The sequence below is a fragment of the Drosophila montana genome, unplaced genomic scaffold (genome assembly GCF_035044405.1).
Source record: "Drosophila montana isolate Dmon_TW-CO22-7 unplaced genomic scaffold, ASM3504440v1 contig_1505_1, whole genome shotgun sequence".
Classification (NCBI taxonomy): Eukaryota; Metazoa; Arthropoda; class Insecta; order Diptera; family Drosophilidae; genus Drosophila; species Drosophila montana.
This window is the reverse complement of record NW_026996452.1, coordinates 3,093,472-3,120,013: the sequence shown is the minus strand read 5'-3', so window position 1 is coordinate 3,120,013 and position 26,542 is coordinate 3,093,472. Positions and strand designations below refer to the sequence as shown.

Here is a 26,542-nt window from a genome sequence, read left to right as displayed (position 1 = left end):
CAAGTGACTCGGAGACGAAGCATTGAAGTCCTCAGAACTTGAAGCAAAAGTTTCTCGATTAAAATGAGCAACTTTTTGCGAAATTCTTTCAATCTTACTCTCTTATCTAAGCATTTCCGCTGCTTATTGCCAAAAGCCAGTACATACAACCAGCCAAAGCGCAAGCCGGAACAACTAACAAGCTGAAACAAAAACAACAACAACAATTGGGCCAACTGAGCAGCTCATTAAACAATTGTCCGTGGGCTTTGGACTGGATTGGTGCGTGGGTTCATAAGAAATTAAGCAGCAGTTTGGCTGGTTGTGTGGCTCTATGACCATAGGCCCTATCTTAAGTTCTGCACGCGGCTCGTTATAAGCGCATGAATGCGTGTTAACTTGGCGATAAGAAGAAGAGGGGGCACCATCAGCCGAAGCTGAGGGAATAAACAAGCGAACTGTACATTTACAGCTGCATGTGGTAAAAGGTTTACCGTCTGGACAGGTGCAAAACTTTTGAATTTATTGTGCAGCAGGAACAAGAGAATTCGATTATCAGGCAACTGCTAGAAAAATGGCCAAAACTTCAGAGTTGGCGCCCTTGGGCATTTGTGTTTTATTTATTTTCTTTTGTGGGGCAGCTGCTTAAGGTTTATTTATTTGTGTGTTTGGGGTACTTAAATTTCTGCGATTTTTGGCTTGGCATAAGAAAGAATATAAATAGAATAAATTTATGTGCAGCGCATAAAATGCAATTTGCGCGAAAATGAGACGGAAATCTACCATTAATGAGTAATTTAATTTTATTTTCTCGTAAGCCAGCAACCACAACAACAACACGTGTGTATGTTGGGGCCAGCACTTTGCTGGCCATTTAATTGCTTTTTATAGGCGGACATAAAAAAAAAAATTACACACACTGTGGCCAGGCGCCACAAACCACAAACCACCGACCGACCAACAAAAATATCCACTAACATGTCCAAGTCGAGCCACATTTTAGTTAATGCCCGCAGCATTCCGTAATAATATAATAATAGTAATCATTTAGTGGGCAAATTTGTTTGCTGTTCACGCGCCAAAAATTCCCAGGCACACACTCGCTCACGCACACATAAATACAGACAATGGCACATGGTGCGAGTTTAGTACATGTGTGTGAATTTTTGCAGTGTTGTTAAATGTTTAGCACACACACCCACACGCAATTGCAAGTGCTTAATTTAGAGATGTGACCGTGAAGCAAATAAAAAAAAAAATAGGCTGAAACATTTTATGAATTATATTTCTTATTATTAATATATAGCCTGGGGTTATAAGCCCAAACATCCACAGCCATAGATTAGAACCCTGTTTCTTCCTGTTAAATCAGAAAGTACAATATATAATATAAAAGAATATAATATTGTATTCAAACATATAGTTTATGAGGTTAGGTTGAGCTACAAAAAATGAATTCTTGAGGTTATCCAATAATACCTGATATTTTGTAATTCACGCCAATCTCAAAACTCTATTAATCTGTCTAATTCGTTACAAAAAAATATGTTAAAAATCTTTTGGTTGTTATACGTAAAAAAAATGTAAATTGTCTTCACTGTGGTGTGATACCCAAATCTCGTGCTTCCGACTATATAAAACTAATCACGCGCACATCTCTAGTTTATTTTTTATGTTCCGCACATTGGCGTGCAAATTGTGTTGCATACTTATGGGGTGTATATGGTAAAACTTTAATCAGCTTACGGAAATTATTGTTTTGAATAGTTGTTAAGTATGTTTTTTTTGTGTATATATAGTTTACTAGTTATAACCGTCTTATAATGCATGTTAGCAAAAAATAATGCATTCAAAATTGATAAAATAAATTGAACACACAGTAAACAGTTTAATAAATATTATGTGCAGTTCTTCTTCACCAATTTCCCAGCTTAGGTAACAAGTTTATTTTCTGAAATTTTACGCTTTCGCATGCCATGAAAACTATAATTATTTATGGTACTATTAGTTTTGTCAACTAGCAGCAGGAAATCGCAAACTCATCGCTTTTTAACTTTTGATATTCTCAATTAAATAAAGTGCAAACGGCTGCTGGAAAGGTCTTGACTGCAGTTTGGGACAGGGTGAAAAACAGAGGTGGCTGGAAAATAAAACTAAACTATTCAGTTTATGCTTATGACAATCATAATTTTTAGTATCTACGTGCAAAAAAGCCACTAAAATAGCAGAAAAAAAACAAAAATAAAAAAAGCGACTAGAGCCGCAAGTTGGAGTTAAGTAAATTAATATTTACGAGAGTGTGTGCTACACAGATTTAAGACTTAAGATTGTGCGCTTTATAAAGCAGGAATATATAGACTAAGAACTGTGCAAGTGTGCACAACACATACTCACACACACACATATACACAAACATACATGCTCATCACGACTCGTAAATTTCCTGCACACCAAAAGTAAACAATAAAACTTTTTGTGCTCCAAAAAAGAAAAAGAGACAGAACATTTTCTTGCTCAAGATTTGATGCTGAGCGGCCATAAAAGGCAAAAACGAAATAGAAAAAGCAAATGAAAATTGTGGAGAAATACGTACTGCCGGTGCCATAAAAATGTACGCAAATGCAGAAAATAAATTGAAGAATCTACAAAATTGTAGACGTATACACAATCTGGTTTATTGCTTATTTTGAGACAAACAAAAAAAAACACCATTTCTTTGCAGTTAAATTTTTTATTTGTAACAGATAGTTACGTGTCCGGTGATATCGCGCAGACAAACTGTTAAAGCAAATTAAATTTACAGCAATTTTTTAAAAAATAAATCAATGATAAAGACACTTACGAGTTTTGGGCGTTAGTTCGCCATTTTCCCTTAATTCCTCATTGGTCTGCGCCCGCAAACCCTGGCAAATGCTCAAAATAAGCAGCAAAAATATTTGTAACTGAGCTGCGTACATGGCTAAAATAAGTCTGGCTAAAGACCTCGGGCCAGAGTTTACCTTAAAAACTAGAAAAATTGTGCAGTTCACGCTTAACGCTTTAATGGCATTAAGGCATTCGATGAAGTTTGAATATTGTCGCACTGATACATGGACACACACTTCAAGGAGTAGTCGTCACGCACAAAGCCAGCTATGCAGCCACAGCCCAGATGACAGACCATTGTGCAGGAGCCATCGTAGTTAAAGGGCACCGAGCAGCTCGGTTCATAGCAGGGCAAACAGGCGCGTTCCTCATTCTCGCCACAGGCTGTAAGTGAATGGTTGGATTGGATGGGTTAGGGAAACTGACACGGAAAATTTCGCCCTTTGGCTTCTACGCTTACGTACGTTGGCCATATGGCGCTGCTGTGGCAGCTGCCACCAAGCAGCTGAGCAGCGTGAAAGCTGAACGCGATGCAAATGTAAACAACAGCATGCCACAACTACATGCGGCAGGCAACAACCTGCAGCAAGCACAGCGGCAACAAAAACCGCCAACACGTTGGCTCTTTACGCTCTTTAAGCAATTCGATTTGTGTGCTACGGCAATTAGTCACATTTGCTTTAACTCTGCTCTACACTCTTCACCATCCATTTGCTTACAGGGTATGAAAGTGATAAACACGAACAAAAGACTAGTGCGTATGCTCTAGTCGAGAGTGCCTGACTAGCAGGTACCCTGCAATCAACGCTTGGCAACGTATTCTACATAACATTTTATTATTTATTGTTATATAACTTCTTGGTTTATTGTCCACTCGTAGCCAAAATTTCCGGACTTAAAGTTATGTGTATATGCCGAAAATCAAGGCAAAGTAAATACTATACACGTTTTTTATATACAGAAGGACGTCTCTAGGTCTAATAGTCTAATAATTCGATAAGCAAAACTGTTGCGAAATCAATATTTATCGATAAAAAAAAACTGCTTGAGACGATTAGAAATAAACGTGTTATCGAAGCCAACATTTTGTGGCTCTTCTAGTCTTATTTATTTGAATTGTAAATGCGCTCTACATATTACAAAATTGAGCAACAATCCATTATACCCTTCTTTACCTATCATCAATCGGCTACAGGGTATAAATAAATGGTTTATTTATGCAAATGTGTCGATGCTTTTACTAATAGACGTAAACGTAAATTGTTTTTTGTTTTCAATTCAAAATATGAAACGTTAAGATTGCGAACGTATGACTAGCAAATAAGCTAAGTGATGAGATTGTGGGAGCAAAAGATGTTACTTGGAATTGATTAGAAGATTTACCTAAGAATGATAAATGATCAACATAGACAAATGCAACTTAAATAAAAGTTTTATTTTAAGCGCAGTCAAATTTTTTATAAATACGACGAATTTAAATAATAATGCCAGTTTTAATTCAGGTATATATTAAGTATCGCAGGAGCCCTGAAAAGCAGATTAGGCAAATTCAGATGGCTGCTCAACAGTAGAAATGCGCTATCTTTAAAAAACAAAGTAAACATATACAAAACCTGCCTAGCTCCTGCCTGGCGATATGGTATTCAAGTTTACGGTATTGCTGCAAAATCGCGCCTTACGAAAATCAGGGTGTTTCAAGCAAAAACGCTCCGTTATCTGTCTGGTGCCCCCTGGTATACCAGGGAACTTCCGAACTTCCGATTTGGAAAAGACGTCATAAACAACCAGGCTGCAAACTACATAACGCGACTGGGAAACCATCCAAATCGACTGGCTAGGCGCCTTCTAAAGAGGCGTCGAATTGGAGGAGTCCGAACGCGGAGGAGATTGCGGAGGTCTCATCCAATCGATCTCCCAGATCGATATATATAGTCACCGTAACCTTGTTAATTTTATATTCGACTTAATAGTAGACTAAGTAGTATTGTAAAATTTCTAATAAATTTAGTTTAAGTTGTTCTTATAATAACAGGAAAATTAAAATAAAGCTAAGAACATTTTATAAAAAAAGAAAAGGTATATATTATTATATTTAAGTGCGCTTCATTACTCAGCTGCTTAAGCACATGAATAGCTGAGCTTAGTTAAATATAGTACTTGAGCGCTGCTTTGATTATGCATATTATGCATATTATAACAATTTTGCGACTATAATCGCATATACATAATTAACGATGCCATACAAAGGGAATTCGAGCCTAAAATGCGCAACCCCAAAAGCGGGCTATAAAATATTTATATGCCGTCTGCTAATGGCGTGACTTTTGGGTTTTTTTTAGCAAGGCAGGCGCCGAAAATAATTCACATTTGCCGTGTAATAATCGCATTGGCATGTTAAAATCGCATAAGCGTCCATTTTATGCACAAAATTTACACAAAATTTTCGTTGTAAATTTCAGGCCAAAATTGACTCTACACAACCCTGAACGGCCACGCCCATGGCCATGGCTCCAAACGTTGGTGTTTTTCTGCATTTTCATGTATTTGTTTAAATGATAATAAAATGCAGCACTGTAATGTAATTTATCATTCGAACAGTGAGTGTGCTTTCGTGTGTGTGTGTGTGCCAGTGTTGTATAATTTTTATATTTCCGTTTTCATGTCAGCCACATGGGGGCATTGGGTTTATGCGATAGCACGAAGCCTGCCTCCAGCTATATTGTTTACCTGACAGAGTCAGTGTGTGTGTGTGCGTGCGCCTGTGTGTATAGTCCTTCTATAGTCCTATAGTCCTTTCTGGCTGGCCATTTTGTGCGCCTGATTGTATATGGATTGTGTTGTGTGTGCTTTCAAGTTGCCCATTGAATGGTTAGCCACAAACATGGTATATGACAGCATCAAAAAGGCTGCCCCCAACAACTCTTAACTTGACTAATGCTGGGCTTATACGGCAAATAAAAATATAGCCTAAGCTCAACAATTGTCATCGCACTCCAGTTCAAGTATGTGAGGGAATTGGAGTTGAAGTGCCACAAGGCGAGTGTTTCATTTACCTTCAATCTTTGATAGATATCTCTATTTATTTGAATTAAATATATTTCAAGTTTTATTTTGTTCGGAGAGTTAATTCCATTTTAAATGCTTGTACCTAGATAGAAGCTCAAGCAACTTTGCAGAAATGTTGATCAGAATTATGAAAATGAAAATCCTAAAATAATTTCAAGATAATTTCAATTAAGGCCTTTGGCATTTCTCGGTAAATGATATGATATTTGGCCAGCGAGAATTTGGGAATTTACAAATTTATTTTTAAATATAATTAGCTAAAGCGAAAATCAACAATAGAAATATGATATAGGCAAAGATTACTAAATGTCTGTCAAATATTTTATGAAATTTATTCGCCTTAATAAATGTGAATAAACTTGCGATAAATACTTAAAACCTGGAATTAAATTATGACATGCCATGCACAAAGGAAAAATAGTTGTAAGCCATTTGTGTCGGGGGCTATCCATAAATTTGGATAGTCCAAAACGGTGCGGATTGATGTATTCATTTTGCAACGAACGTGTGTGTGTGTGTGCGTGTGTGTGTGTGTGTGTGTGTGGTGTTTGTCGTTTCATTTATCAAATGGAAGCTCAAACATTCTGGGTTGGGTTGTGATTTCAGGCATTAAATCATTGACAGTTGCTTATGTTTTCAATGGATATTCTGCTGCTCGAGAAACCCAGAGAGCAAAGAAAATAAGGGAACAAGAAATGATGGGCAGCTATTTATTATTTTTTAAAGCACAACGTTGAAAGCTAATCTATTTTAAGTGGCTGTAAAGCATTGAAGAAACGGATGCCTGTGTGTATGCGCGTGTGTGTGCGCGGGTGTGTGCCCTAATGAAATGTAGCATAATATTTTTAGTTTAGACATTGGCCGAAACCCACGACTCGACTTCGAGTGTGTTTATGATAAGCGTTGTGTAAATCCCCAAAAATAAGCAAGGACACAGCGCACCACACACACACCCACACACCCACACACATAACCGCCACACACGCACACACACAGAGACAAATCCCCTATAAGTGCTGAATAGCTTTGGATAGTCCAGCGCTGTCCGCTCGCCTTTGGTCACTGACCATAAATTCAACTAAAATATATTTTGACATTTTGCACGCAAAGCGGTTGATGAGCATGGGAACAAGGGGTACAGGGGGGGAAGGGGCGTGTTATGGGGCTAACTAAGCGTATTGGCCTCCCACATCTCGGGGTGCAAATGGGCCAAAGGGAACGCACACAGCTATAGAAAGGTCATCGCAAGGACCAGGCCGCATTTCCTATGAAGTGTTAACATGCGATAACAGCAAAAGCAAAAGCAACGGCAACGGCAACGACAGCCCCCAAACAACAAACACAATAAATGATGCCAAATGCTGATGATGGCCCAAAGATTCTGTGCTTTAAGAGATGAAAGCATGTCGAATATTTCCAGGAAAATACACGAAGTATACAAAACAGTTTAGTCAATCTTCTGAACTGCATTAATTAAAATACTAAACAAATCGTGTTGAGTTACTGTAAGTAGTGTTGTGAAATTCTTTCTTATATTATGCAGCCTTAAATATGCTTGAGAAGTAAGAAGGAGTGTGGCAAACAGTGTTGAGTAATACGAAGCAGTGCTAAGCTGCCTCATATTTGTAAACAGTGTTGAGTAGTGCGAGCCAGTGTTTAACTGGATTGAGTAATGGCAAACAGTGTTGAGTAATGGGAAGTTAATTGACGGTAAAAAATACTGAGTATTGAGTATAATATTAGTATTGAGCAGGGGCTAAGTGATTTCAAGTACTGCCAATAATTTATGCGAGTTCGTGTCACGTACGCAAACACGCTGGGCGTTCAACTCTACTCTAGACTTTATAGACGCCCGAACTCCTGAACTTTTCAGCTATACATATTTATCATTTATTGCGCTGTCATTTGGCATTGTTTTTGGTTTTGCAGCAAGTTACCAAAGCAGTAAATGAAGTGAAATGGCTCGAAAATGACGATAAAGCAAATCAATGGTTCTACATTCTTCATCCTTACCATACACTTCTTCTACTCATTTTTTTTTCACTTTAGATTGTTGCAACATCGAAATTCAGTGAATGTTGCAACATTTAAGGACTTTACTTAGTTTCTGTGGCATTTTCATGCATCTCCATTTCCTTTTTTTTCCTTTTTTTGCGCTCGCCAAAGCATTTTAATTGCTCTTTTTAACAGCTAAAAATTCTTTTCCATGCTCGTAAACTGGTGTAAGAAATTGTTGTGGCTGCTTGTTTGGCATAGAGAGAGAGGGGGAGGTGGAGAAAGGGGTGTCTATGTGAAGGCGTGTGACATAATTGGCGACCGCTGCGCTGAGCTGTTGGGGCTGCTGGGGCTGTTGGGGCTGTTGGGTCTCGTTGTCAGGGCCATAAAAATGTGCAAAGTATTCGGTTCGCCGACTATGCTATATGCATGAGACCCAACAGCCTTGGCTAGCCGCAAGTTAAGGAACTGAAGAGGTCGCGACCTGGCGCTAGCTTTTATTTTTTAAATATTTTTTATTCAGCGCAACAATTTTGTTGAAAAGTCAACTTTATTTTGGACATTTTTATTTTCGGTTTATTTGGTTGAACTTTTCATAATTTCCTTTATTGCGCTCAACTTGGCGCGTAAATTAAAATGAAAAGTGATTCCTTTTTTTTTTTTCTTATGCTCGGGCAACTAAAAGTTCCTCAAATTACTTTTTAGAGTGCTCCTTTTTGTAACTTGAGTGTAGTAAATCATAGTATGGTAATCCGCAGGCTTTAAGTTAGCCACTTAGTTCATATAAAGCCCAAGCTGAGGCACATTGTTTACCCAACTGTCATAACATGCAATGACAAGGGTATTTAGGCGAGCTTTAGAAATAATTTAAAAACAAAGTAAGCTCAAGGTAGGCGCATGTGTTTGAATACCCTGCAATAAGCTTACACTGAGCGTATTATTTATATCAATAATTATGCTTCAACTTGACTTTGGAGCTGGAATGCCCATTCTGTTTGCTGTGAGTAGAATAAAAAAAAATACTTTGAAATGTGTCCCTTGTCAAAGATGCACACATAGATTATCTTCAAGGTTTTATATTTCAAAATTTCAGGTATTCATTTCCAGCAAATACTTCATCTTTGTGAAATGGGCAACAACTTTTGCGCTTTAAATTTGACTTTGGGTGTTCTTTTTCTTTTTGGTGGGATACAATTCAATTTTGCGTGACGTGGACAGGAAAAATGGTCAAATGTTTTCTAACAATGTCATTTCCTTGATGTTTTCTTTTATGTTGTTAGCTGAAAAATGCTGATTGAAATGGAGCAAGAGAAAGAAAAACCTGCTAGAATGTGGCCTGGCAATGGGCGTGCCTTTTAGCTTTGCCTTTGCTTACATTGGTTTATTTATCTTTTTGTTTTGGCTCTTTTTTTTCTTGGCTGATTTGATTTGATTTCAGGAGGCAGCCATTGTCCTGGACGGTTTTTTATTTCTCTTTCGTTTTTTTTTTTTTTTTTTTTGGATATGTTCGCACTTTAATCAAATGCCAGCTAATCTTTTTGGCTGCGCTGTTGTTGCTGTTTGTTGGCCCGTCGGGATTTGTTTTCTTAGGCATTTTTGTGGCACAGCAGCTAGCCAAAGTCGTTTAACGCATTACGTATACGCCATGTTGTGCTTTGTGGCTTGGCTGCCGGCACTTTGAAATAAATGCCAAAAATGTTATATACTAACTGATCTAACTGGCAGGTTAGAGCGAACTTAATTGGGCTTTGATATGAAATTCAAACTGGCAACTGTAAACTGCAATTTACCTGGATCACTATGATCAGTAGCAGCGAGTGCTCAAATAATAATTTAATTAAATTGTGAAACACTTTGCATATTTATTGTGTTGCCAGAGACAGAGACAGGGCTTCTTGAGCCCAAGCACACACACACACACACGCAAACATAAAATTCTGCAGCTATTTTAGTTGCATGCCAGACACGTTCTCAGATTGCAACTGTTGTTGTTGCAGCTGCTTTACATGTGCAACAATATGCCACAACAATGGGCCGAGTCGTGCAGCAAGTCCGTGCAACGAGGCGTATGAGTGTTGACTGCCGCTAAAGTGAAGAGAGTCAGAGCGAGAGAGAGAGAGAGAGAGAGAGATAGTGCGTGGTTGTTTGTCAATGTGCTGGCCCATTATGCCATTGCAGGCGACAAATAAAAGCATAAAGGAAGACAACATTTTCAAATTTGTGGGCGTGGCTAAGCACATACGTATACATATTTGTGGCCTACTCAAAAAATCTAGAAAACATGCATGCAATTGTCCTTACACGTGCTTTGTTGTCGCTTTGGGTTAGCCAACAATTGTTCTACACACACTACAACACACAAAAGCACACACACACACTTTCGCAGACACGCACGTGCTCTTTGTTTAACTTGCCTCCTTTTGTGTTTATTTATTTACTCAACTCTGCGGCGCATTTTTATGTTGCCTCATAATGTGTTTATGCCAAGTGTTTATCCAATAACTTTTTTGCTTCTCGTTTTGGCCACAGGCTCGCTTCAGCTTTATATTTGACAAATTGCGTATACGCCGTGCGGGCCGCAGTTGAAATAAAATGTCATGACATAGATAAATGCGCCCCCATTGTCTATCACTATTGTTAAATGTTATTCGTGCAGTTTATAACGCCTTCTATCGGCGCCACGGCATTGAAACAATCAAAAACAACAATTAGAATGCCAAAGTAATCGTGGAACAACAACATAGTTAAGGGCTATAAAATAGGTATTGAAGTGTAAACAAAATTAAATAAGATTATGCAAGAAAAAAAAAGTATATATCATGTAAATCAATATTTGATGTGAGTATTTGGAGTCAAAACAAATTGTATTTTATAATACATTTTCGACTTATTTAGGTCAGCAGGTTTAGTTGATTTTTCGGAACGTGCTTAATTTGTAATAATAAAAATCATATATATTTATAGCAAAACATCTAAAAAAAATCAATTCAAATGCCACCGAATGTCGAACACTTAAGGCCCTATATATATGTTATAATACAATCGTTATATGGCCCAAAATGTCTATATATATTACAAAATATCACGCAGATAGCGCAGGTGCGTTACCTGCATAAAGATAAAGCAGTAATATACCCTACAAGCAAGCAACAAAGAGGGCAATCATATAAAATAAACACTCCTGCAAATTGATTTAATTAAAATAACACTTCATATTAATGAAATGGCACAATCAAGTACATTTTACGAAACCAAGCTGTTTTGCGAGGTATTTCGATGCAAAATGTAAGCTTGCTCTGGTGTAGAATTTATGGTATGAATAACCTGGTCAAGTGTTTGGCCTGAAAGCCGCAGGACATTAACAGCAATTACCACAAAAAGGATCAAAACGTCTAGACGCTCGGTGGGCCGGGGCGGAAAGTGGACACAGTGCTTTTCAGAAGCAATTTATATTTAAATACAATTTTTATGAGTTTAATTTTAGACGTCAACTTTTTGCTAATTAAAATATCTTTAAAAACAACACCAAATTTCTTAAGAACATTTTTATATTTTTTGACAATTCAACAATATTATTCTTAATTTCATTTAGCTAAAACTCAAATATATCTTCTAGGGTGTGTAAGTATTCTATAAGCAAAACTCAACTCTTTCCCCCTTTTTTTTGTTTTTTGAAAACATTACAACTCACAAACAAATTGTGTCGAAAATTAAACAATTCTCCACTTGTTATTTTCGCTGCGGCCTTTAGGCGGCCTTATATACCAGGCGACAGTGCAATAAATTGGCAGTTGCACAGCGTAAGTAAACCAGTAAACAGGTAACAGGTAACAGGTAACATAGCCAACAGTTAACAGCTAACATGACTCGTGCTCTTATCGCAATTGGCCTTTTGCTGCTTTGCACAATAGCCGCAGCCAATGAAAAGTAAGTAAAAAAAGTAAGAAAAGTGTGTGAAAAAGAGTTTAAACGTGTTTTTCCTCATTTAGAAAACTACCGGACGACGTGCTCCAACTGGCCTATAATCCCACGTATGATCTCTGGTACTTTAATCCCAGAGGCAGACCCGATAAAGTAACCGACAACATCAAGAATGCCTATAATGAGCGTAGACCTGGTGGCGTTTGTTACCTGCCCGATGATATTTGGTTCTACTGTAGAAGCGGCGAGAAAATAAGTGAATAGCCTTGCTCGGCGTTTCAAATGAAGAATTACTTACTGCACTTGAGCTTAAAGTAAATAATAATTGTCAGCTTGTGTAAAATCCTTGAAATATACCTGTAAAGAGAATTTAAATGGCAATTATTAATTTTTAAATATTTAATTAAATAAATTTAAAGCTATAAAATATAGAGAATATTATTGTTTAATTTTAGTTATTTCAGCATTGCATCTGCAGTCACGTTAGAGCAGTAACATGAAGATAGATAATAACATGTAAATAGATAAATAACAATGTTTAACAACCTAAATGCATTTAACAATTACTGAAAATGATTACTGCAAAAACTGAAAACTGTTTTCATCTAAACAATTTGCAATTTGTTGTGCGCAAACGTTTTTTAAATATTTACAAAACAAAATAAATAAGTATAAGGCAAACATGTGTTGAAAATGTTTTTCGTATAATCATAAAAAAGCTCATGAAAATCTGTTTAATTTTGAAAAACTATTAAAAATTGGCAAAACCTTAAAACTATTAGAAGTTGAACTTTTTGTCAATATGTCACGAAATCCGACTCAAAAATGGAACATTTTATAATTTGTTTGAGCAATGCGTTTTTTATTACAATTTATTTAAAAATAAATAAATAGAATACAAATATATATTAATTTAATTTATAGAATTAACTAAAGTGTATATAGATGATAAATTGTAAATAAACAACAACATTGTAAATAGACAAGCATACATTAATATCGTTAGGCATTTGCCAAAGGTCGGCGTGTTTACATTTTGTATGTAGCCAACAGCTATGTCCACAATAGTTAATACTTTTTGCGCTACATTTCATTTGGCTAGTTGAGCTGTGTGCCACAGTTTTGCTAGCCAGAGGAAATTGAAGTTGCAGTTGGTAATATTATATTTACTTTGGCGGCGTTGGGCGTTGGATCGCAGCACCGACCGGTTCTATAAAAAAAGAAACAGCAACTTTTGTTGCAACGCTGCGGGGCAGGCAGACAGCTCGCATTTGATTGTGGGGCCCCCAACACATTTGTTGCAATGCCTATAGATACATACATATACATTTATACGTATATTGGTATATCTCTGTCGTTTTTTTGTGGCACTGCAGCACGCAAAGGAAATGAAATATGAAATAATTTATGAAATGAGACGGTTGCAGCTAAAGCATTAGGGTTGTGCAGTCAAAATTTATGATTGTGATACCAGATAGGAGTCCATCGGGCTGTGTGAAAGCGAGTTTCTGATGGCTCACTTATTGTTATTGTTATTGTAAGCGTTAAGTTTTTGGCTTTATTAAAGTCAGAGCAAAAGTTGCGCGCTGACAGGCAGGCAACAACAAGCGAAGAGCCAACAAAACAACAGGAAATACAAGTGGAAATGAGTTGATTAAGAGTAAGAGACGTTGGGATACCCTGTAAAGCATTTTATATTATCATAACACATAATGGTATTCATATAAGCTTAAGAGTTAATTTTTGCATAGTTCATACTTTTTCATCCGATATTAATTAAATATTTGGAATACATTTGTAGCTCAGTTAAAGAAATTAACTATTATCGATTTGCCGGACATCGTCGGGGTCCTTTTAGTTTTCTGGTCATGTCTGGATTTATTAATAATATATTTATGCATACTTATTACTTTCGCTAGTAGCAAACTTTCTCGTACGGGGTATATATGAAGTCTAGTATTTCCAGTGAAATATACAATAAAAGCCAACAAAAGGCAACAGACTGCTGCAAAATGAAGTGCGTGAAAAAGAGTCCATTTGTTATTGTTGCTGGTGTGGAAAAAATAAAAGCACGAAACAGAAAGGAAAACAAGCCAAGTTTCCGACAACCGTTGTCATCTGCCCCGAATTCTCAGGAACCCTGTCATAAAAATAAACTAACAAAAAGTGAAAAATTATGAACACTGTGGAATTAAAGTGCCAGCTCAACGGCACATGTGTTGCTGAGAGTCACGCCCCAAAAGTATGCAACAATTCGTGTGTGCTGCGGACTTGTTGTGGCATATTACGCATACGCAGTGTTGCCAGCATTGGTAAAGCAATTTCGCAGTTTTTTTGGTAAATTCCAAACAACTTTAACTAAAGCTTAATCTTTGCCTCAAAATGTGTATATTAGTATCAAACTGATGATCCATGTGCATTCGAAAATTCCAAACAAATATTGAGCCAACTAATTGGGTTTTATTTAACTTTCGGATTTTATTCAAACTTATTCGGCTTCCATAAATATTGAATCATACATTTTTGGCAAAAATTCGTCAGCTCTTTCACTGAATGGTTTTTTTTTTTTTTTTAGTAATATTACAAACTTGGCAATTTTGTCAAAGTTTTGTGGCAGGCCGCAAAAAACTATTTTCAACTAATCGAATTGGCATACAGACTGTAAAACTTTTAGACGAGGCACATAGGCACACACACGCATCAAAGCATATTTTTTGCATAGCCCACAAAAAAAAATGGTTAAAATTTGAGCTTTTGACTTATTTATATGGAATAGAAGTGGCATATAAGGCACTCACATTTGAGCATTCAGTTGCAGAGTGAAATTGAAATTGTTTTGCGAGTTGCATTTCCGACAGGAGCATTTTTGCGCTAGCCAATTTTCGATGTGTATGTGTGGGAGTTAGAGATGAGCGCGTGTCAATTTTGTAAAGCACGTCCCTCACGCCCCTCACGAATAACATACAACTTGTAATACAACTATTAGCAGTTCCTAAAAAGGGTAACATGAGCGTTAACTAATATGAGCTGTGACAGTTCATAAAACGACTAACGTAAGTTTTCCCTGTGGGTGAAGTTTCGGCTCGAAATTCATTTCGAAAGATATTTAGGCAAAGTTCATAAAATCCCATACAAGTCAAAGATCTTTGTGAAAATTGATTCAACACGCATTACACAATCCTCGCAAAATCGATCCGTGCGAAACTATGTTGGCGGAGCTATGTCGCTTCAAAACGCCCTAAACTCGAGATGTTCGACGGAAATCTTTGTATGCCTTTCGATGCACACGATATATCGAACCACAGATATTTTAAAATGTTTCATTGTTGTATCATGTCCGTTGACGTTGGCCGTGATCCTTTTCGCATCTCTAGTTTTGAAGTCTTTTCAACATATGAAACTTATGGCGTTTTAATGAATTTTACTGTCCATGAATTTTGTATTTGCGTAAAGCGTTTTTAATTGTTTTCAGAGTCGATTGGTTTATATGCACTTTGCCAGATTACTTTCGATATTGTTTTGGGCTTGTGTTCGGGTTGTGGCTTTTAAAGCGAACGCAAATGCTTCAGCCATTGCCAAGGATGCAATAGATCAGAGGTTGCTCTTTGCTTGCTGCTTCATAAATATTTATGAATATTTTCCAGTATGATGCAAAAATGCAGCATTATAGTCAACAAAATGAGGAGCAAAAAAAAATAAGAGCAATGCCAACCAAAGCGCAGCGCAATCAAATCAGCCATAAGAGAGTTAGATGCAAATGGATGGGTAAGGAAAAGAGTGAGAGGAAAAAAGGGAAAGGGGCGAAAAGGGAAAGCAATAATCGCTGAAAGGCAACCGCAGCAGCAGCAGCAGCAGCAGCAGCTTCAGATACAGCAGTGTGAAAATAATTCACGTTGACAATAAGCAACCGTTAGGGTGGATTCCACAAAAGATTTCAATTTCAGGATGAGAAATCTATCTATGTATTGTCATATTTTTCCTTTTTTTCTTCATTTTTAACTGGCCAACTAGCACATGAAAAATATGCAAATGGAATGTTATGATGCGGCTTTACACAGCTGCAGATAATTTGGTTTTGGAAAAGTTGGTATTAAATATTCTGCTATTAGTTCAAATATAATAAACAGCACGATTTGAGTCTTTTTATTGAGCTTTGAGCTTTAAGCGTCAATGAAGCTTTAACGGTTTATGCAGCATATATTTGATGGTATAAGAGCAAGAAGTACATGATTGAACTTGAGGATGGACAGCCGTAAAGTCAGCTTTGAGCTCAAGATTTTTTAGAAGTATATGACTATTCTTTTATGGCTTATGCAGCATGTGGCCTATGCAGCATGTGCTTGATGCTGCAGAGAGCATGAGCCGAATTCGATCAGTTTGATGGCTTTTAATGAAGCTTTGCGCAGTCAGTCAAATTGAATACAATAAAGCTCACTTAAAGCTTTTAGTAGGTTTTAAAAGCTGGTTGTGTTTGAGTAATTGCTTATTTTGCATAATGAAAAGCCCTTTTTTTTTTTTGCAGCTCGTGTCATTAAAGTATATGCCTATGCGCTCATCAGGCAGCATTTACGTTTAAGTGAATCCGTTGCCGTTCGCAATTGTCGCATGAAATTTGCATTTCTTCTGTTGACACAATTGCGAATGCACCATAAAGTTTGCCTCGCATTGAATGCGAACACATACAAACATATAAATGTCGTTGCCGCACACGGTGCGCGTATGCTTGTTATTGCCGCATGGAGGCAAGGTGGTTTTTGCGAGTGTTGCCCCTTTAGATCGCTTTGTGCCGGATATTTACGATTTACATGTATGCGAAATGCAACGGCAACGGCAACGGCAACTGGGACTCGACCGCGACTGCCGCTACGACATCGACTGCAGCTGTTGTTGCTACTGCTGCTGACTCGGGCGCTGCTGGCGGGCGTTAATGGTCTCGTGCTGTTGCCTGACAACAATAACAATAACACAGCAAGACAAAATTGAGCCAGCTGCCGCGTGGTGGGCCGCCCTAGATACCCTGTAAGTGGCTTTATATGTGAATCGAAGGGGCTGAAGCTGAGCTCTAACTTGTCATGCCGAATAAATTATTAAGCAAACTAGTTGTTTTTGTCCATGTCCTTTGACATTAAGTCAAATCAAATGATCTTTTAAAAATTACTTCAATTAGCTCTGAAATTTACAAGGCAGTTTATCCGACTGATAAATAATCATGTGACAGTAAAAGCAAATGCAGCGTTTCCACCTGGCAATGTTTTGCATAAATATAAACACTGAGCTTTTTGCAACTTAAACTTATTGTTACAAAACTTGGCAGCCAATCAATATACCCCATGACAGTTGTGTGTACAGGGTATAGAGACAACAATGGTGCACCAAAAAGTGCCTATAGAAACAAGCCATGGCAAATAGTGCGCAATGCGCTGGCGCCTTCAAGTATGCCACACAAGTTGGCTTGACAATTATTGTGACGATGCCATTGAAATTCAATTTCGTATGCTGCGTGTTGTGGCTCAGACCCACAGGCCCAAAAGAAAAGTGGACATTGGTTGGGTTTCTTTTGTGCTTCTCACTTTTGTTTACCGAATGTGAAATTTTCTGCAGAATACATTTAGCTTTGTTTTTGTGCGGACATTTTACCGGAGCCAGACAGTGCGATGTTTCTGCAAACGCAGCAGATTTTTGATTTATTGTTTTGCCAGGCATTTTCGGCGTTGACTGTGTCAGGCAACATGCTGAAGCAGTTTTTAAATTGCAATTAGCTGTTGGTGTTACCAGGCACATAGCAGCTGGCAAAATACTTGATGATGCCAGCGAGTGCGAATGTAAATTGGATCTTATTGAGAGGCAGCACAACGAATATGTAACTGGGCCAAAGGGTTCGCCTAATTAGGCTGCGCCATCTAATTCAGGTTAAGAGCAGTATATCAGAAAATGGCATGCTTTTATAAACAGTTATGTGCACTGTTAAGCAGCTCTTAAGAGTAGACTTCAATGGTTCTGAAATAACGAGCGATGTGCTCTTATTTAAAGTAGACTGTTATGAAACATTACCTAACATATAATGGCGAGCTTTTAACATACATTTTTCTGCTTGTCACACTTTTCCTGTAACTTTGCATTTGTCTGGGTTGACTTCATCTTGTATTTGGTTTCATTCTTAATTTTATTTTAAAAATTTAAAGCATTTAAATAACTTTTATGGTTCATCAAATAGCAGTTAAGTTTATTTTGTTTTCTTTAAAATTCCCTCACATATGACTTTAATAAAGATTATTCTCGTTTAAATGTCAAAATTGCTTTTATTTGCTTCCTCTTTAAACTTAGCCACAAAGTTCTTTAAATTGACGAATATTTTAAAGTAAATTAAGTTTCTATGTAAAACAGAGTCTGGATGCGCCATTCAAAGGCAATTATATGTAAACCTACTTAGGCGTTGCAAATCTTCCTGTGGGGAAAATATAAGCTTTTGGAAAATACTATGAGATGCAACTCAATATTGACATATGTAACCGGCTATTTTGTCAGTTTTCATTTGTGGCCTGGTCTTGATTTGCTAGCACGGTGCACATGTATTTGAGAGTCATTAGGCAAAGCCAAAGGTCCTCTGCAGCATTATCAACTTGGGCATTTGTGGGCCAAAGATGCCAGAGTAAAACACGAGGTAGGATATAATGGGAAAAAAGCAAGAAAAAAATGCAAATTTTTCTTTTTCTTTCCGTGGGTTGCTTTTGTCTGCTTTTTCCTGGGACTTGCTATTTGCTGGAACAAACACACATCCTGGCACTGGCCCTGGCTCTGGCTCTGGCTCTGGGTCCTGTATATGTCTTGACAATTTGCGCCGTGGTTGAGCTGCCCTGCGGCTCCGTCTGCGGCTGTTGCTGTCCCATGTTGCTAGGTGTACTGTTTGGCTTTGAAAATGTGGCTGCTGATGCGTATCGTGATGCCGGCACTTGCAAACAGACAGACAGGACGCACACACATGTTAAGCATCCGAATGGACCACAGAATCAATATGCATATAAATATGTTGGGGGACTGCAGTGGGTTGGTATAGAGGTAGTTTTTCTGCCTTTTCTTTTTGGCGCTATTTTTGGACACAGCTGTTGGGGCAACATTAGCATAAAGCAGCGATTGGCAGGTACCATCACAATCAGCCGTAACATTTACTGAGTACATGCCACATACACATATACATAGGTATCGTGTGGCACAGACCTAATTATATACGTTGCGCCGCTGTTCAGCTGAAATTGAGAGAGAGACGCCAAATAAATCCCAGTGCTGCATCAGCGCAAAGTCCCAAATCCAATAAGTAAATCCGTAAGCCAAAGCGAAAGCGAACAAAAAGTAGAGAAAATAAGAAAGAAAGCTAAAAAAAAAAAGGTGGTAGCAAATGAGCTGCCACGGCGTCAATTTCCAGCACAACACGCACACACACACACACACGCAGAGATGCACACTCGCACACACACAAAGCCAGATCCCAACGAACATCATAATAATAAGCCTTGGGAATACGTATAAAGTGTGAATAATATGTATGACTGCAGCTGGCTGAAGTTATGCGCTTAAGGAATACCCTATAATAATAATGTAATTGAAAGGGAGAGAGAGAGAGAGAGGGCAGAGACGCTCTTGTATGCTTGAAGGACGCTCATAAGAATAGTTTTTGCAACAGAAATTGAGAGATACCCTGTAAAAAGTAGTAGATTTTGTATGAGTCCTTAATAAAAAAGGAATATACTTGCAACTGGGGGATAAAATTACAGCTGTTTAAGTGAGCATAGGAAATACCCTATAAAGTGTTAGAGGCTGTAGAGTTGTTGAGCTATTGAGAGCTCTTGACTGGATACGTTTTGGAGTACTGAAAGTCGCATAATTCCTAAATACACAAAATCTAGTTAAAGGACTTTTACAAATTTGTATAACACTTATTTCCTATTTAACGATTATTTGTTATTTAAATTCGAATATAATTAAGTGCTAATAAGCACATATCGCCTATGTCAGTTAATTACAGGGTATATAAGCGAACAATATGTGCTACGCAATATGATGCGACAACAGAAAAAAGCCACTTGGCTCCTGATGTGATTAAAAGTAATTAAAATACGGGCTATTTTTTGATGAATTACTGTAAGCCGCTGACAAAGTCGACGCCTTGTCAAATATGATTAATTAATGGTGCGCGTATCTCTGACTGTGTGTGTGTGAGTGTGTTCCTTTGTTTGATGTTAACTGAAAAAGCGCATGTAACGCAATAAGGACATAAATCTTTGTGATAAGTAGAAGCCAAAAGTACTTTGGCTTTAATGCATTGCACAGTTAATGTTTTCATTTTGATGAATGCCAGCATAGCCTTTAATTACATGATTACTTATAGATTACTAAGTATATGTATGTGCATATATATGTGAATATTAATTCATTTGCATTTGTATTTAATCTGTTGCCAGCCTGCAGCGTACATTATTCAATTGCACGTGATTAAATGTCTCTAATGTAGCTATCTTTGCAATATTATAGAAATGTAATTACTTGCTAGTAAAGGTTGTTGTAGCTGCGGCTGCTCGACTACGTAATGCCCTGTTTATAAAAACTAATTTGTATGTAGATAGTTGAAATATATTCTGTTCTTCTGCTGTTGAATCGTTTTTGTGCGACATGGTTGGAATATTTTGCACTCTATATTTAAGTGGGGTTTGATAGTCGAAATATAGTACAGCAAATTTAGATAGATCCAATTGATAAATAGCTAAAGACTCAATTATTCATATCTATATCCTTGCAGATATATATTGATACTTTTTATTTATCTATATTTATATCGATTCATTAATGCCTATACATAAAATATAAAAACATCAGCGTTGCAAAGGGGCTCATCCGCCTTTAATATTTCTGCAGGTCATTAAAAATCAAAGGCAAAGGTTTTAATATTATAATTATCGGAAATTTCAAATCTCTGGACCATGTTAAGCAGCTTACGTTTGAAGCTCAAAAGAGAAAATATTAATTACAAAATGTATTTTCTCATTAAACAACGCAATTGTTTGGTTCTTCTGTTTGCGTTTCTTTACCTTAAGCAGCATTCATTATAATACGGGCTTCATAATAATATGCTCGCAACCCATTCAAATTAAAGTCAATATGCGTCAAAACACTCCAACAACAACAACAACAACAACAACAATAGCAGAATTTGCATAGCTGTTGTGTAAACTTTTGCACAAGTCTCATTCATGTTATAATCGTGACGTGCTTTTGTTGTTGTTGCAAGCTCCGGGGCCCAAGAACTGTGCAAAAACTTGTTCCGAGTGGTTCTGCATTTGACGGACTTCGAAATTTGATAGCCAAGTAGCGTTCTGCAGGCAACTTCATCACAAAAACAAAAACAAAAACAACAACAACAAAAAATGAACCGGGTACATAAATAAAGAATGGTACAGCGTTAATATTCAAAAGCGCACAAAACTTTTGAGCCTCAAGTCCTATGCTCGAGTACCTAACGGAAATGTGAAGCATCCGCAGTTGAGAAAACTTTTTGCGCTCTTCACGTTCCGGGAATTTCGCTTGGAACATAAATAATAGTTCAAAACCCTTGAATAATTTTTTTACCAGCAAAGGAAAAAAAAATGAACGAACTCTTTTTGTGAGCCTTTTGGGCAAGTGGTAAATTCTGCAGACCCTTGGGCGTGCGTTTGCCACGCCCCCCAATGAAGCTGTTAGCTGTGTGGCTGTGAGCTAGATTAAAAGTTGTTCGCGAAATTTTAATAAACTGCGCTCCATTAAATGCCACAGCGCGAGGCGGCGGCGCCACAAAACGTTTTGCGGCCGGCAAACGTTACGCATACGACGTGTGAGCCGCCCGCAGCAAATTTTAATTGGCTTGCCACGCGAAGGTTCTTTTTTTTTGTTTTTATATTTTGTGGTTAGTCAATTTGGGGAACTTCGCGACAGTGTATTCATGTGTGTGAGCGTACAAAGTTCAAGGGATTTTGATTTGCCGTTGCTTTGATTAAAAACTTTAGATAGTTTCCGTTTTATGGGACTTTTTTTTACTCGTTTTCGCTTGGGTTGGGTTTTTGTTTGTATTTACTTTTTGGTTTAGTTGTTGACTGGGATTATTGTACAACTTTGTTGTACAACTTGCTGCTCAAAATTGCCCCTACCAACAATTACAATGTCTGTAAAGTTGGCCCTTCGGGGTGGGTAACCGACACTTTGGAAGGGTTGGATTTTGTTCGCGCGCATTTTCTATTACAATAGTTTTTCCTCCGTTGGTGGTTGGGTAGTTCCAGGTAAAAGTTTAGATTTTTAATTAGTTTTAGTCGCTTAGCGTTAGGGCAATTTGTTATATGGAGCTTCGGTTTAATATACAAATCTTTACAGCTATGCTGTCTACTCTGCGGTTGATGAGGGACTCTGCTTTTTTGTGGTTCGCCTTTGCTTTGCCTTTTTCCCCGGTTGCGACTAATTGGCTGAAACTTGTGCAAAACGCTTAGTGGCAATTTGTAAAGAAAGTGGCAAATTTTCTACGCCTACTGTATGTCAAAAATGTGTTTGGGAAAGTTCCAGCATAGATTGGTTTTCCAGCAGACGCTCAAGTGTAGGCAACGAAATTGCTATTAAATTGAGAGCTCAAAGAGAAAAGCCTTAAGGAACGTGTCGTGTTTTGCAATACCAACACTTGTTCTGGGCATGGCGTCAATCAACCGTCAATCAAAGCAGCAAGAGCAGGCTAGCATTACCATCTTCCACTTGACTGACCTCAGTTTATATTGCAAATTTACAGAGTGCGTTTGTAGAGCCACAACTATTTGCGGTTGCATTAAACGTGCTTTCAATCACAAATCAATCAATCAAGTCAGCAAACAGATCGAATGCTTTTGAGTTATCTTTGACTGAGCTCAGTTTGTGTTAACGACTGCACAAGGCAACCGGTTTGCTCGGCTATATTAGATGTGTTTGCAATTATCATCAATCAATCAATCAATCAAATGGGCTAACCATGTCCAAATTATGAATACTTTCTAAACGAGTTAGCATTGATCAATCACTCAAACAAAAAGCACTTAAGCTTTCTACACAACTTGGCTAGATTGCAAGCACTTGCTTCAGTGCATCCTACAGAAATATTTATATATAGCACATATTTAGCTAGATCTCTTCCTATTTCAAATGAAATCAACCTTAAATTTCAGCACTTGACAGAAAAGCTGACAAATGCTCGAATCGAAACTCTTCTGTAATGTCTATTGAGTGCTTGACAAGGCACTCACTTGACTCTGAGTACATTTAATGAAAACGAGCATGTTTCTGCGTGTGTGTGTGTCTGTGTGTGTGTGTGTGTGTGTGTGTGTGTGTGTGTGTGTGTGTGTGTGTGTGTGTGTGACTGTGTGTGAGTTTGTTTGAAGGCAAACAGAGAGTAATATCAAATAATGCACATTTCCGCATCCGCTGTAAAAATATCGGCGCCATTTTGAGCCCAAGCTCTTTATACAACAAATATTAGCTCGTTGCCAATGCGATTGCTTTTGACTGGGTATTCTGTCGCTGTCTCTGCCTGCGTTTCTGTTGTCCTTGCTCGCTGCGAGATGTCCTGGCAAGTGTTTCAAAATAAACAGCTGCCAGTGTAAATTGCCTCGGGGCAAGTTTTGCAGCCAATGCGCGCAGCAGACGGAGCTGCCTTTGACTGAAAGTTTGAGGACTTGACTTTACACGCATGTGAGATGTCCTGAAAATGGGTATAGGTATGTGTATGTGTGTGTGTGTGTGTGTGTGTGTGTGTGTGTGTGTATATTTGCCACATCCTTCTTGCTGCTGTTGCTGCTGCCATTTTGTTGCGGCAAGGCAAACAGCAGCAGTTGCTCTGGCTAAACATTAAGAAATCAACTTTCGACGCCAGTCGTGTCAGTCAACCCGCGCGTCTTTTGTTGTGCTCTATGTGTATGAGTATGTGTGTGTGTCTGTGTGCGTGTGTGCCCCTGCACCACTCAGCGGATGATGCCACTGCTGCTTGCCTCACGGTTTGTTTTGGCAACAACTTGCGCAAGTCTTTCGCATATCATTGTTGTTCTTATTGCAAAATGTTCAACATAAACATAAAGTTATTATATAAATATGAAGTAGCTGCGAGTGAATGTGGGCGACAGTTGAAAGTGGGCGTAACGCTGCGCTGTTTTCTTGGCACAAACCGCTGCAAAGGATGGAAGGAGTTATGCCCAGAGGGGGAGTAGACGAGCAAAAATGCGGCTTAGTGGTTTTTCGCTTTGGTTTCTTTGGTTTAAGATTTTGGCGTTTGCAAACTTTGCTATTTTTCTTTTTTTTTTATTCTTGTGGCGTCTTTTGTCATGCAGCGGATTCGAATTATGCGCCAGATTAAGTCACAGCGCATGCCTTTGGGTTATTTACACCACGCTTTTGCCTCGGTTTTACGCAAAACAAATTTTTAAATTTGTTTGCTCAAAGGGAAGTGGATGCAAATATTCGAAAGGGACAACAATTAAAGAATTATATAGTTGGGCGCTTAAACAGGGCCTGGTTATCTGTAATAGCTGGTCATGAGTCTTTCGGTCTTTCGACGATAACTCGTACATAATCCCAAAATAACCGAGAGCTTAGCCCAAAAACCATCCATAGGTTCTACTGCGTCACGTCTGCGCAGTTTTCTGTAATCCGTAGTTTAAAGTTCGCACCATATTTTATTTGCGAAACATATCAATCGCTTGAGCTACATTCAAATAAAGCTATTTTACACATTTTTCTACTACAAAATTTATAGCATATATGCACTATATGCCGTATATTCAATTTAAGCAAACCAATTTGGCATAACAAAAACTCCCAAAATGCACACACACGCACGCACACACACACATGGTTTGTTGAAAGCAATGCAACCGCAAAATAAACACAACAACAAGAGGGAAGCTCACGTGCGCTCAGGCCAAAGCCATTACTCATACGTCATGTGGCAGAGGCAAAGGGAAAACAAATACGAAATGTATGGTAAAAAAAATACTTCAAATAAAAATAAAAAAACACAGAGTAAATCGGTTGAACGCCAAAAAATAACAACGACAACTAGACGCGAGGGAATTCGGATTGGGTTTTTCGGTTTGCCAAGTGGTTCAGAATGCGCCGCCGACGCAGTTGTTGCATTGTATGTGCTTTATACATACTCACACACGCACACACACCCACATACAAGCACACGCACACACACTCGAGTCGTTGCTCCTCGACTGGCATTTAGTGTGGCTTCGTTTCCTTTTCGCTGGCAACTTGCGTTTATTTCGATGCCACAATTACACACGTTGCCAGGACGACTTGCCCCCAACGCTTACCCCTTATATCCACATTATTCAAGTTGTGTGCGTAACCAACTGGCTGCACTTATTGTTGTCGTTGTTAAAGTTGTTGTTGCTTACGAGTAACTTGCGTTTAACCACAAATTGAATTACCCAACAGTTTGCCAGCTGCGTGATGTGAACCACTAACCACCATTTACCCTGGCCTCAAGATTTATCCTGCTTTATTCTCTGTCTCTCTCTCTCGCTCTCTCTTCCTTTACATTATTATCAATTGCTGCGGCACGCGCTTGGCAGCATTCAAATCTACAAATGCACTGGTGCGACACAGCGGGGGCACGTGCTGCTTTCTCCTCTCGCTCCCTCCGCACCTCAAACCAGCTTTTACAATTGTGAAGTGGCAAATATACGCCTTGTGAATTCAGCTGAAGGCTTTCTTGCATTTATTTACCTAGCAATCGCATTGAGATAAGCAAATGTGCCATTAAAGCGTAACTGCGTGCATACCTGCAAGAAAAAGAGAGAAAAAATTGTAGAAATAAGTATTATCATAAAATTCATAATGGCATTGATATTTATACAACTTAATTTAACTGTGGTCAAATCCGGAATGAAATAATAACAAATTTAAATAAAATTATCAACAACAACAGCTTATAAAATACGTAACACTTGTTAAAACAAATAAAACATTTTTGAAAGCGAAAGGCTTAACAATATTCAAGAAGAAAACTCAAAACGGATTTTCATAATAATGAATTAACTTAATGATAAATGTGCTTTTATCCCATCCTAATGAAAGGCATCAGTTCGGGACTCATTGATTATACAGAAATTTCCATTAACCTATCCCTTAACTTTTCAAATGCCAGCCTCATATTTATTCTCATTTACTGATGCTGCACATATGTCAGCTTATTTTGCCCCTAACATTTACGCACACATTTCCCAGCATTTACCGGTCTTTTGGGCAGTTCTTTTTTTTGTCTACAATATGTCAACTAAAAACTGTTCAATCGATTGAGTATTTTGCGCACGTAGCTGCCAGCAGAATAAAAAATACACATAGAAATTACGAAAATCAGCAAAGCAAATAAATAAAATATTTATGCGAGACAAGGAACGTTTGTGCCCCGCCGCTCCCCTGCTCCGATGGCTATTAGAATGTGTAATATGGGTAAAGCCGGAATAGACGACAACATTGTCCTAACTGATTTCATCCTGTTGGCTGTTGTGTCAACATACAAGAAACGACAACCAACAACCGGGCAAAGAGTCAGCCTAATTGCCAAGTATTCATCACACGCGCATCCATGCGAACAAACGTGACAGCTGCCGCTCGTGTTGGTCGGATATATATGCGTATCCACATAAATAGATCTCTATATACATACTATCTACCT

At 38.1% G+C, this 26,542-nt stretch overlaps 3 protein-coding genes across 4 annotated transcripts in view; 1 reads left to right on the top strand and 2 right to left on the bottom strand.

The window, feature by feature from the left end:
• The window catches only part of Hs6st (heparan sulfate 6-O-sulfotransferase), a 107,009-nt gene that overhangs the window by 13,084 nt on the left and 67,383 nt on the right, over positions 1–26,542 (bottom strand). The window lies entirely within an intron of this gene.
• LOC135434289 (uncharacterized) lies at positions 2,691–3,429 on the bottom strand. The gene is made up of 3 exons (XM_064690822.1): positions 3,309–3,429; positions 2,822–3,228; positions 2,691–2,757 (listed from the first exon to the last, which is right to left on the bottom strand). The coding sequence occupies exons 1-2, from the start codon at positions 3,394–3,396 to the stop codon at positions 3,011–3,013; spliced, it is 306 nt and encodes a 101-aa protein (XP_064546892.1). The 5' UTR covers positions 3,397–3,429; the 3' UTR covers positions 2,691–2,757; positions 2,822–3,010.
• LOC135434296 (uncharacterized) lies at positions 11,676–12,262 on the top strand. Its single transcript, XM_064690835.1, has 2 exons — positions 11,676–11,832; positions 11,895–12,262. The coding sequence occupies exons 1-2, from the start codon at positions 11,768–11,770 to the stop codon at positions 12,088–12,090; spliced, it is 261 nt and encodes an 86-aa protein (XP_064546905.1). The 5' UTR covers positions 11,676–11,767; the 3' UTR covers positions 12,091–12,262.

Bases quoted from the DNA above. Each gene is read 5' to 3' on its own strand.
- LOC135434296 (XM_064690835.1), top strand. From the start codon at position 11,768: ATGACTCGTGCTCTTATCGCAATTGGCCTTTTGCTGCTTTGCACAATA. The intron at 11,833-11,894 runs GTAAGTAAAAAA...TTCCTCATTTAG, and splicing joins ATAGCCGCAGCCAATGAAAA to AAAACTACCGGACGACGTGC.
- LOC135434289 (XM_064690822.1), bottom strand. From the start codon at position 3,396: ATGCTGTTGTTTACATTTGCATCGCGTTCAGCTTTCACGCTGCTCAGC. The intron at 3,229-3,308 runs GTACGTAAGCGT...ATTCACTTACAG, and splicing joins AGCAGCGCCATATGGCCAAC to CCTGTGGCGAGAATGAGGAA.